Source organism: Anolis sagrei, chromosome 2 (genome assembly GCF_037176765.1).
Source record: "Anolis sagrei isolate rAnoSag1 chromosome 2, rAnoSag1.mat, whole genome shotgun sequence".
NCBI classification, from domain to species: domain Eukaryota; kingdom Metazoa; phylum Chordata; class Lepidosauria; order Squamata; family Dactyloidae; genus Anolis; species Anolis sagrei.
The window spans coordinates 138,162,895-138,175,389 of NC_090022.1; the positions used below are offsets into that span (position 1 = coordinate 138,162,895).

Below are 12,495 nucleotides of genomic sequence, written 5' to 3' on the forward strand. Positions count from 1 at the left end.
ATCAAGTTATGCAAAATGGTTACATTTTCTGCTTGTCTTGTGATTCCTCAATTAATACATCCCAAAATAACATAGACTTGCTCTTTGTAAAAGCGCCAGATTCTTCTGTGCAGCATAAACTACTGTGAATTGGGAGTTGTTTCCTGAAACACTGCATTTTCAGAGTAGAGAAAAACAATTTGGGGGAATAGCCAAAATCTTAGTCATGTCTACTCAGAGCAAGCCTTCCTTTGTGGAAATGGGGTTATTCCTGACTCACTGTGTACTATCCAATATATGACATTGGGACGTAATTGAAATTCTCAGTAATCTACTTCACATGCTTGTATCCACTTTAAATGCATCTTTAAATGTATGCTAAGGGGGAAGGCACCGGAGGGGAGGGGGTGAAAATGAAGATAAAATTGTATTAACTGTTTGCTTGTTTGTTGGTTTGTTTTTTATATGTGTCACTTGGGCTGTTTTGCATTTCCCCCAAGTACCAAGTCTGATTAAAAACACCAGATTAAATGTAAAGGTTTCCCCTGACATTAAGTCTAGTCGTGTCCAATTCTGGGGTGGTGGTGCTCATCTCCATTTCTAAACTGTAGAGCCAGCATTGTCCATAGACACCTCCAAGGTCATGTGGCCAGCATGACTGCATATATATATATAGAGAGAGAGAGAGAGAGAGAGAGAGAATTGTGTATATGTATGTATTTTAAAAAAAGAAAAAGATCAGACATTGCAACAATTGTAGAGGCATCTTAAAAATGGAAGGCTTGCATCCCAGAGTTGGACATACACACACACACACACGTATGTATGTATGTATGTATGTATATACAAGAAAAAGATCAGACATTGCAACAATTGTAGAGGCATCTTAAAAACAGAAGGGTTGCCAGACCACTTTAATTTCAGATCTGTGTTCAATGAAAAGAGGAGTATAGAGACATTTGGCATGAACAAGCGACAACGCTAGCAGAACAGATGAAATCAGGACCACCCTACCAAGGCACTCAGATACCTTGGTGGGGAGGGCTGTAAGGCAGAGAGGCAGGTAGGCCAACTGGCAGGCCAGCCACCAGGATTTGTTTTAAAGCCCAACCACAACTACTGGGAAATCCTCTGAGCGGCTTCCATGTCAGCTAAACCACAAATCTGCTGGGAGTTTTAGTCTGATTTTTGAAGGCACTTCCAAATGTGCTGAAGCTGTTTTGAGGATTGCTGTTTTAAAATTCAGACAGAGGACAGATCCACCACCCCAATAGTATGGACTCCACCAACTGCCATGTCTCTTCCTGGTCCCTGTTTCGAGAGAGACCACGTGATGGAACACATAATATAACTTCCAATAATTAGATGAGCAGACAGGTTCATGCAGGGCTTAGTTATCCTTATGTTAAACACTAGATAATGTTAAACACTATGGTAAAGGTTTCCCCTGGCATTAAGTCCAGTTGTGTCTGACTCTTGGGATTGGTGCTCATCTCAATTTCTAAGATGAAGGGCTGGTGTTATCCATAGATGTCTCCAAGGTAATGTGGCCAACATCACTGCGTGGAGTGCCATTACCTTCCCACCAGAGTGGTATCTATTGATCCACTTACATTTGCATGTTTTTAAACTGCTAGGTTGGCAGAACCTGAGGCTAACAGTTGGAGCTCACCCCGCTCTCCAGATTCAAACTGCTGACCTTTCAGTCAGCAGGTTCAGCAGCTCAGCAATTTAACCCACTGTGCCACTGGAGGCAGCCATATGTAGGAATACATATACGTGCAGCTGAACACCTCATATAAGAAGGAAACCACCATGAAAAAGTAGGAGAGACTTTAAGCCTATACATACAGCCATTTGTTTCTTCCATTCAAGAGGCTAAAAAGAGAGGAAGAGCCTCAGTTGATCCTTTTTGAGTTTTTTAAAGCCCCTGGATGTTTGTAAGCAAAACCACCTTAGGCTTCGTTTTGGTCCTCTGCTATCTTTGTGTGGCGGTCCTGATCCAGGCCACGGCTTAACCTTCTTATGGTGGAGCAACAAAATAAAAGCGCCTTCAAGCTACCCATTTATATTCTGTCAGAAATCATGGGTTTCTCACAGTTTTCTCTGTGAACAACACTTGAGTTGTTCTAGTTTTTGTAACATACCACCATCTCCTTATCCGTGCGCACACATGCTTGCACACACACATAATCAGACTTAGAGTCACAATTGTAGAGCAGCTTTTCAGGAGCATCTTTCTGTGCATATGAGCCTGTGAACTGTTCAGCCTCAACCATAGCGTGCTTTTGCTGGGGAACAAGAAGGGTGTGGCTTCAAGTTAAAAAAAAACCTGTGGCTTGAGGATCTGAAGGAGATCAGCTGCTTTCCTCATGTCACCAGTCATCCCCCCAAGTTGCATCTCTTGCCTCCCCCTTCCGCCCCTCCATCTCAGTTATCAGGCAGCAGATTAGGAAAGCTGCTTCACCAGGCAGCTGATCCACTGATGGACAATGAGTGACTAAGCAGCACGGACTCGCTTGGCATTCGGCCTCCCATTCCAGCCATTTGTTCCGCTTTATCACCCCCTGATAGCCTTGCTGGTTGTTCTGTGGGTCTTGAACTGTGGGTGTTTGGAGAAGGTCTTATGAATTTGAGCAAGGCCAGCCCTTTGCACCTTGGGCTATTTGGGTTGTGTGTGCAAAAAGGAGCTGGATAAGATAGTGCAATCCAAAATTGCAAGACATTGCAAGGCGCACAGTTTTCTCTCTGCTTATCTATTCAAAGCAAGCCTCACCAACTCCAGTGGGATTTCCCCTCCAGTAACTTGTGTATATCGAATTGCAACCTTTATGATAATGTTTTCCCAAGAGCGTCATTTACTTAGAGGTGAATGACTTGCCAAAGTGTGGAGCAACAAAAGGATGCTGACAGTATTGGGAAGACATGACAAGTGTGGAGCAAGCTGCTAAAAACTCCTCATCCCACACCCACTGCTAAGTTCAGCCAGTGGCTTTAAAAAGCAACAGCACAACATTACTGGGGATTTGGGGATGGTTGGGACTCTCTTGCCAATGTATATCTGGGCAAGGAAACTCAAATCTTGGTCCTCTAGGATCTGCCAGAGCCGCTAACTCCCCCTTCCCCATGGCACAGTTGTTTGTTATTTTGCCAGGTTTAAAATGGTTTTCCCACTTGTCTTGCCTCTCCTATGGCTTCATAAGTGACAGTGAGAACTTCAGATTAAACTATGACCTTATTTTCAGTTCTGCTCTTTTAACTTTGGCCCAGCTCAGCTCTGAATTGGGGACCCCAAGTGTATCTCTGAAAATGAATTTGACCCTCAGTCCAGAAAATATTTTCTTCCCTTACAAGATAATCTGTCCCTAATTTAAATCATCTTAGTACACTCTGGAAGTGTTATATTACAAATCCCATCATTCCCAACAAGCATGAGGAAGACACTAGGTTGAGAAAGGCTGTCTATTAGAAGGTTTATCTTGTGTATCAGAATCATAGATAAATGGAAAATTCCAGCACATTTTGCTGTACACATTTTACAGGAATATTTATTTTATTTACTGTATTTTTATCTTGCCTTTCTCCAAATATAGGACAAATGATGTAGGAGTCATGTGTGCGTCAGAGAGAGAGAGAGAGATGGAGAGTTGGGACAGGAGAGTTCCTATTGTGTTCAGGAGACCACAACCTTGAAGCTAATCAGTGTTTCTTTTTCTTTCTAGGTCAGCTTCCCAGATGTTGAGAAAGCGGAATGGCTCAACAAGGTGAGAAAAGGGGTGCATCCTTGCCAGCTGTTTCTCCCCAGCCATGGTTGCATGGCAACACTAACAACAGCACCTTTATCTCTTTTTCTCGGTGGCAGATTCTGGCCCAGGCCTGGCCGTTCTTTGGCCAATACATGGAGAAGTTACTGGTGGAAAACATCGCCCCAAGCATCCGGGCCTCCAACACCCATCTGCAGACTTTCACCTTTTCCAAAATTGACATGGGAGAGAAGGTAATGTCAGCAGAAGACTATTCAGTCAAAACGAGGAACCCATAGGATAAGCACAATGAATTTAACCTCAGTCACATATTCATCTTTCTCAAATTTATAATGACTGTGTAATTCTCTATGTGATACCAACCTTCCCTAAAGTTGTGTTAATAAAACTTTATTTATATTCTACCTTATCTCCCCAAGGAGACACAGGGCGGATGTTAATAGTCATAAAAATAAGTATTATTTGTTTAATTACTTATTTGCGTGAACAACTCTTGTCTCACTTTTTTACACCAAAGTGAACAATAAAGGATTTGTTTGTTTGTTTTTCCAAAAGCATAACTACAATTTGTACATTGTGTGTTCATGTGCCTTCAGGTTGCCTGTTGACTTATGGCAACGGTTATGTGCCTGTATAAGAACCTATTCCGCAGCAGTGGTAGCTGCAAAGAAATCTTTTATTGCAGCCAACATTGGGACACTGTCAGTAATATCAGCGTTTGTGTTTGCTTTTCTTGCAGATTTTCTCTGCATTCCTTCTTTTCTTTTATAATGCTACCGGCACATTTTGTATCACTGCAAAAAGTACAATTAGTGTTATTGAATTTTACAATTTTGCTGCATAATGATTATTTTTGTTCCTCAGGTTGTGGTGATCCTATATTAATGGACTGAGAGCCACAATCTCACATCCTCCTCTTTTAGTTTAGACATATAATCATTATCTCATTTATGCTCCTCCTGTTTCCACATTAGATGTAGAGCTACATAATAGCCCACATATCTGCAATTTTGTTCTCAAATTTAGTTCTGAAGGAAGACTCAGTGTTTTGTTTATTACTCACTAATGTACTGCATTTCTATACTAGCTTTCTCTTAATGCAGTTGTATTTTGTTTTTTAAAAGTCTTCTGGACACTGAGTAGGATCCAGGGGTTGAGAATATTTTAAAAGCTCAGATTCCCCTGAAAAGCACAACCAATGTCTACTGTAGACTTAGGTAGCTCTTACCACATTCCTTATTTATCCCTCTTGACTACTATATTTGAATGCTGGTTTTATGACACCCTTAGGTTTGGTGTTTTGATCTTCTGTTCTTAGAAAGTGAAAAATCACTGTAAAATACATTTATCAAAAGAATGGTGGCATATGTATTTATTTAATTACTAGATTTAAATACCACCTTTCTCACCCTGGGGTGGGGTGGGGAGCAAGAGGGGGGGATCAAGGTGGTTTACAACCTATTAATGGCAAAAAATCAATGCCATATACATATAGAAAGAAAAAATCATAATAATTAAACACTAACATATAACTATAAATTAAAAGTATTAAAACAATTACACATAAGACAAAAACAACATTTAAACATTAAAACAAAGCATTAAAAACATCCTTGTATAAATATTAAAATCACATGATCCATGTAGCGTTTTCCTATAGAAATTAGTTGGTACAGTTTGGAGGTTAAAGTTGACTTCCTCTAGATGCATTACACTACAGCTCCTGTGAAAATCTTTGTGGGCATTGGGAGTACCACCCGTGGTGTCTCCATAGGTTGGGGCTACAGAAACAAGTTGTCCTGTGAACTTGTCAGGGATAGCCTTACATTTCTTAGACCCAGAGCATCCTTTCCCTATTCCAAGATCAAGTCTGTTAATGATACCAGTTTAGATCTGGTGTATTTCTCTCCCCATTGAAACCAGGAACATACATACATACATACATACATACAGAAACAGACACACTGATCCCATAGACTATGGTCTTGTGATCCTAACCAAATGAATCCAGCAGGTTTGTTTTATTCTTTCTGGGAGGAAATATTTTTTTTCAGATTACCACTCTATATTAGCTGGAGGTTGTAATCCAAAGAAGTCCATTTTTTCAATCTGTGCTCATGAGCAGAGCTTCATCTTATAGCTATCATACCACATTCTCTCTGTATGAATAAAGAAGGAGAGCTTTTCCTTACCTTTTCCTGACTTTTTCATACACACGGATAATTTTTTCTTGTGTTAGGAGGAACTGCAATTCGCTTCTGGTGTGAGAGAATTGGCCATCTGCAAGGATGTTGCTTGGGGGATGTTGGAATGTTTTTTACCATCCTGTGGGAGACTACTGACACATGGGATCTCACGCTGCCACCAGATTCGGACTGCCGACCTTTCGGTCTGCAGTTCTACCAGCACAAGGATTTAACCCATTGCACCACTGGGGGCTCCTCACACAGAAAACGAAATGGAGAAAATGAGGAGAAATGCCTCTAGAACATGGCCATATAGCCCGAAAAAACCCACAAGAACTGACAGAAAACGAAGTTTGTAATGAACATAGAAATGTGCTGTGTTAGCATCTCACTGGTGCAGCTATCAATTTATTGTTTAATAGTTGTTTAACAGTTGCCCTAACTAGCAACCTATATTCCAGAGAGGGAGAGCATCTTTTCTCACATTGACTGACCCGCTCAGAGGTGGCTGGACAGGTTTCAAATAATTATCAAACTTTTTGGTTCCTGTCCAGCCAGGAACTGGACAGGAACCAAATAGTTATCAAAGTCAAATGCAATCATGCATACGTAGCCAATTACTTAGTTGCCCAAACACACTGAGGAAAATAGCAAAGAAGGTGGGAGTAATGCCAATAACTATGTTTCTTCTACTTACAGCCCCTCAGAGTCATTGGAGTTAAGGTCCACACTGGCCAGAACAAAAAGCAAATTTTGCTGGATCTAAATATCAGGTGAATATGATTATTTTATATATTGTTGTGTTAACTCCATTTTCAGAGCATAGAATCACAGAGTTGGAAGAGACCCCAAGTGCCATCTAATTCAACCCCTGTTTTGCCATTCAGGAACACACAATCAAAGCACTCCTTACAAATGACCATCCAGCCTCTGCTTAAATATCCTTGGAGAAGGAGGCCCCCATCACACTTCAAGGCAGTCTGTTCCACTGCTGTACCATTCCTATAATGTTTAGGTGGAATCTCTTTTATTACAATTTGAATCCCTTGCGCCTATGGCAAAAAATAAGCTTTCTCTGTCCTCAGTATGACATCCTTCCAATTATTTAAACACAGCTAACCCTTTCTTCTCCAAGCTAAACATACCCAGCTCCCTAAGCCACTCCTCTTAGGGCTGTGCCTCTAAATCTTTCACCATGTTGGTTGGCCTTCTCTGGACACGTTCCAGTGTGTCAATATCCAGAGCTCATGAAAATGGAGTGTTTGTTACTGCAAGACTAGCAAAGTATTTGTCACATTGACGAGTTGTATTATGGTAGTTGGGTGTGGACTGCACCTTTTTTTTTAAAGAGCACATTCCCTGAGGGCAAATTTTGTTCTGCACCAAGATCTCTGGTCTGCATTGCAATGGGAAAGACAATTTCCTTTCCGCTGGGGTAGCCCAGCTTGGACCTTTGTTAGGTGGCCTTCTTTTGAAAGAGACAGATGTTGACTAGGAGGTGAAACAAGACCATGGATTGAGCCTCCACGAGCCAGCCTTGAGGCATGCAAACTTCCTTTCTACGAACAGAACAGAGATTCATGGTATTCCAAGGTACATGGGCATCACAAGTGTCTGCTCCCCCAGATGGGGTTCAGATGGGTCAGGAGAACATACCAGACCTTGTAAAACCTATGTTAGGGACTACAACTCCCATAATCATTCAGGCAGGAGACCTATAGTTTAAATTAATGTTTTCAATCTCAATATTAGCAGTCTTTTAGCAAGCACCCCAAATGGGTAGGTGTTAAGAGAAAACAATTTTCTTACACCAGGGTTGACTTAAGTGCTCCCTGCAGGCCCCATGGGGTGTGTGCCTAGCACAGTGGTTCTCAACCTGTGTTTCCTCTGTGTTTTGGCCTTCCACTCTCAGAAATCCTAACAGCTGGTAAACTGGCTGCGATTTCTGGGAGTTGTAGGCCAAAACATCTGAGGACCTACAGGTTGAGCGCCACTGCTATAGGAGGTTGGGGTTTTGTTTCATTTCATGTATTTGCTTTTGCAAAATGCAATCTGGAGGTATATGTGGAGACCACTTCCGCCATAGTTGGAAGTGGTCTCCACATATCCTCCTGGGATCAAATAGTTTTTTCACAAAATACGTTCACATTATTGTTTGCCTAGGGAGGACAAGAGATATTTCCAGTATGTTTTGACCCTACCTGGGCTAATTTAAACCCAATAGAAACCTGAAAAAACAGGACATGGATAGCATTCACTTCCTGATATTTAAAAATAGGCCTCTCCTGTGCCTAAAATGACCCAAAACATGTGGGGGAATGTCCTCGAGAGCGCATCTGGGGTTTGGGGCATTTATTCTTTCTTCTTTGTAGGAGCAAGTGAAAGGGCTTGTTGCCCTCCAAGGTCTCCTGGGAGGCTAATGTAGTCCCCTGCTCTTCCACAGTTGCCCACCACTACCACAGGCTCACGTTTGCTCATTCTTGCTAATCTGGGTTCCTTTCTTTTCTCCTCCTGCTCCTTGGATAACAGCTACGCGGGTGATGTCCAGATTGACGTGGAAGTGAAGAAGTTTTTCTGTAAGGCAGGAGTGAAAGGCATGCAGGTAAGATGGATCAATGCAGAGGCTTTTTCCCCTTGTCAGGAGTGACTTGAGAAGCTGCAAGTCACTTGAGGTGTGAGAGAATTGGCTGTCTGCAAGTACGTTACCCAGGGGATGCCCGGATGTTTGATGTTTTACCATCCTGTGGGAGGCTTCTCTCCTTACATGTGGAGCTGGATTTGAACCGTTGACCTATTGGTCAGTAGTCCTGCAGGCACAATGGTTTAACCCATTGCACCACGGGGGGGGGGGGGGGCTTGCTAATCTGGGTTCTTTTGGTTGAGATGCAGAGGCTGAAATCGTGATATGTGGCAACAAATTCCAAATTCAAAGGCTTGGTGACCACATGGAGGGGAAGACAAAAGCCATACCATCCATATTTGATCAGTGGAGACTTTTATTGGTATCCTTTCCTTGCATAAACGCCATGAGTCATAACAAATCCCCACACAGTTCCCAAAAAGAGACTTCAGCTTGCCTTTGTGCTAAGTGGAGTGTGGCAGATTGCCCTCTGCTGTTTGTCATTAGGAGCTGCATCGCTGGTAACATGTCTAGAAGCATTGTTGGGCCAAATGGCATTGCAGTTGGATCCTGAGCTCGATTCTGAGAAGAGGAATGAAAATCCTGTTGACTGTGAAGTGGATCTCAGCGTGTTCCCTTTTTTCTTTCAGTTGCATGGCATGTTACGGGTGATCCTGGAGCCGCTCATTGGCAATGTCCCAATTGTAGGAGCGCTCACCATGTTCTTCATTCGCCGGCCAGTAAGTGTTCTGTCACAATATCCCACACTTGAACAACAAAGACTGATGTGAAGCAGTTTCATGGAAACTTTTAATTCTGCAGCTGGCAAAAAGTTCCTTATTAAAACCAATTAAATTTCACTCAATTCCATAGCTGCCAATTCCCCAGATAATGTTATCATAGAATCATAGAGAGACCACAAGAGACATCTAGTCCAACCTCCTGATCAGGCCCCATAGTAGCCAAGTACAATATGTTGGGAGAAGAATTATATGCTATCTTCAGCCCTGATCAATTTCCCCACTCCAGTCTCAACTGCCCATTCCTACCCAGTGCTCTGTGATTGGTTTTAACTTCTGAACCTTACTCCTTTCCTCTCAGACTCTGGACATTAACTGGACTGGAATGACCAACCTTTTGGACATCCCTGGACTGAGGTATATGTTTCTTGAGTTGCCTTAAAACTTTTTTGGATCCTTAGAGATGGTCAAAGAGGAACATGTACAACATGTTCAACAGTGAAAAGAAAAATGGAGTAGAAACCAAGAATATACTCATAAAGAGGCTACAATGCCCCATTTTGCTATTTGGGTTTCCTTTAACTGAGGTGACAGAGTTGCTGAGTAATAGGGACACAGATGGGGAAATTATATACAACAAGCAAAAACGTAGTAGCATTCAGTGAAATTCACAAGTGAAACAAAACACTCAAAAGATGTTCTGTTTATTACCTGAACAGCTTAAGCAGACCTCTTGAGCATTTCAAAATTTGTGTCCTTTCTGTTTGGGAAAATTTTATAGACAGAATCTGAGGGGTCAGCTAATTTAACTAAACTGAATTGGTTTAATTCTGTTTTAATATTTACTATTGTATATCCCTTTTTAAGTTGTTAGCTTCTTTGGGTCCCAACCAGAGAGAGGGAGACATATAAATTATATAATAAATATAATAATAATGGGAAGGAAACCTTGTTTAGGGGAAGAATTCACTGTGGAAGGAATGCATTCTGACGCCACTTGAACCACTGTGGCTCAGTGAGAAGTAGACCTGGGAGTCGTAGTTTCTGGGGGATTGGAAGGATATGTAGTTGCAAGAGAAGTTCTTCTAGGATAGCATTGTTGTAGAGGAGATAAATCGTGTGACAGAATGAAGGATATTGTATGATAAAACTGTAGACTTTTCTCTGCAGCTCACTGTCTGACACCATGATCATGGACTCCATTGCCTCTTTCTTGGTCCTCCCCAACCGCTTGCTCATCCCCCTGGTTCCTGATCTCCATGAAGCAGCTCAGCTCCGCTCCCCAATTCCCAGGGTAAGGCAGACATTTTTTTCTGTGACAGGGACAGGTGTTTCCTCTGGGGTCTGAGCCCTTTACCTGAGGCACCTTCCATTTTCTCCCTTCCAGGGCATTGTTCGTGTCTATTTAATGGAGGCTAAGGACCTGCAGTCCAAGGATAAGTACATCAAGGGGATGATTGAGGGCAAGTCAGACCCATATGCCGTTGTGCGTGTGGGAACCCAGGTCTTCACCAGCAAAGTCATTGACGAAAACCTCAACCCCAAGTGGAATGAGATGTATGAGGTAATTGGCTGCCGACTAAACTGGAAACGTTTCAGTGCGGATCTTTAGGGAGATGCTCAGCCTCCTTTCTGCCCTTCCCTCCTGGCTTAGCTTTACCTCTTCATGCAACACAGCTCTCACTCCTTTCCTTTCTCTGTCTGAAGAGGGCCCCACTGGCCTACGCACTAGGCCCTGTCTGCTCTGACCCCCACCTCACTATCCCCACAGTTCATTGTACACGAGGTGCCTGGGCAGGAGCTGGAGGTGGAGCTCTTTGACAAGGATCCCGACCAGGATGACTTCTTGGGCAGGTGAGCAGCTGGTCCTGTTTCCAGCTCTTAGCAGGGGAGTGAGAGCTAGTTGGATGAGGAACTGGGAGACCGAGCTGTTGGGCTTTTTTTGCTGGTGCAGAGTGGTAGGAGTGAGACTAGTGATGGAGTCCAGACAGTTTAGGTCCCGGTCTCAGGGTCAATGGCTTCAACTCTGAAGGTTAGATTGTCTTAGTGAACGGGCATCTGGAGAGATTGTTTACACTAGGCATGGGCAAACTTTGGCCCTCCAGGTGTTTTGGACTTCAACTCCCACAATTCCTAACAACCAGTAGGCTGTTAAGAATTGTGAGAGTTGAAGTCCAAAACACCAGGAGGGCCAAAGTTTGCCCATGCCTGGTCTAGACAAAGGTAATTTGATCTGCCATGCTTCAGTATTGGATATACAAATGTCATTTTCTTTCTTTTCTCAGGATGAAGCTGGACTTTGGGGAAGTGAAGCAGGCCCGTGTGCTAGAAGAGGTGAGCACTGAAATCAGAACAGGGCTGGCATTTCTAAATCTAGAAAAAGTATCTATGGCTTGCTCAATGAAGAATGGCAATTTGTCATGGTTTGGTGAAGTGTCTTGAGGGTAATATCAGCTGGAGTTGGGTTCAAGTGTGGATAACAGAGGGAACCACATTTAAAACAGAAAAGCTGCTGTCTTGCCTTGTTGGACAATGTGGTTAGATGAAAGCTCATGGCTTAAAAGAGAGAACAACCTTCCAGTTTCCATGTAGGCCATTCGTGGAGTGTCCTCAGGACAGATGCAACTTGCAGCCCAGAATTTGTCCGCTATGGGTGTTGGCCAAACATAGGCACCTTTTTAAAGTGTGGTTTTGAAATGTATGCAAAACACTGCTTAAACACACTTTAATTAGTGTACGTTCATGTGTTTAAACAGTGTGTGGAAATTAAAATAATCATATAAATGCGTGTGCACATTTGAAAAATAAAAGCAAAGCAAAAAAAAAAAGCATCACAAAACCAATTAGCAGAATCCAAACGGTCTAAAATGACCCTAACAGTGAGAGAACAAGGTACAGCCCAGACAGGAAATGGGAAAGAGAAGACGCCCAGGGTGTGGGACAATCGAGATATTGACATAGCTGTTAAAATTGGAAGATTGGCTCCATGTCCTTCATTCTCTTTCACCTTCTCTTCCATGGCAGTGGTTCCCATTGCAAGACGGTGGCCGGGCGCGTGTGCATTTGCGCCTGGAGTGGCACACGCTTATGTCTGATACCTCCAAGCTGGATCAGGTGAGTGCTGTCATTTATGGTGGAGGCTGGAGAGTCCAGGACGCTTTCTGAAAAGTGGGCTGCAGAGGAGGTCACTGCTCTTCATGCAAACA

General features: G+C 42.8%; 1 protein-coding gene across 2 annotated transcripts in view; it reads left to right on the forward strand.

Annotated features, from left to right (window-relative positions):
* The window catches only part of ESYT1 (extended synaptotagmin 1), a 74,134-nt gene that overhangs the window by 37,724 nt on the left and 23,915 nt on the right, over nt 1-12,495 (forward strand). For both annotated transcript variants that reach the window (XM_060764112.2, XM_060764111.2), the window contains exons 2-12: nt 3,702-3,743; nt 3,842-3,976; nt 6,629-6,702; nt 8,459-8,531; nt 9,200-9,289; nt 9,651-9,706; nt 10,460-10,583; nt 10,677-10,853; nt 11,061-11,143; nt 11,575-11,623; nt 12,314-12,403. In XM_060764112.2, the coding sequence (XP_060620095.1) occupies nt 3,702-3,743; nt 3,842-3,976; nt 6,629-6,702; nt 8,459-8,531; nt 9,200-9,289; nt 9,651-9,706; nt 10,460-10,583; nt 10,677-10,853; nt 11,061-11,143; nt 11,575-11,623; nt 12,314-12,403 (993 nt within the window). The remainder of the gene's footprint in view (nt 1-3,701; nt 3,744-3,841; nt 3,977-6,628; nt 6,703-8,458; nt 8,532-9,199; nt 9,290-9,650; nt 9,707-10,459; nt 10,584-10,676; nt 10,854-11,060; nt 11,144-11,574; nt 11,624-12,313; nt 12,404-12,495) is intronic.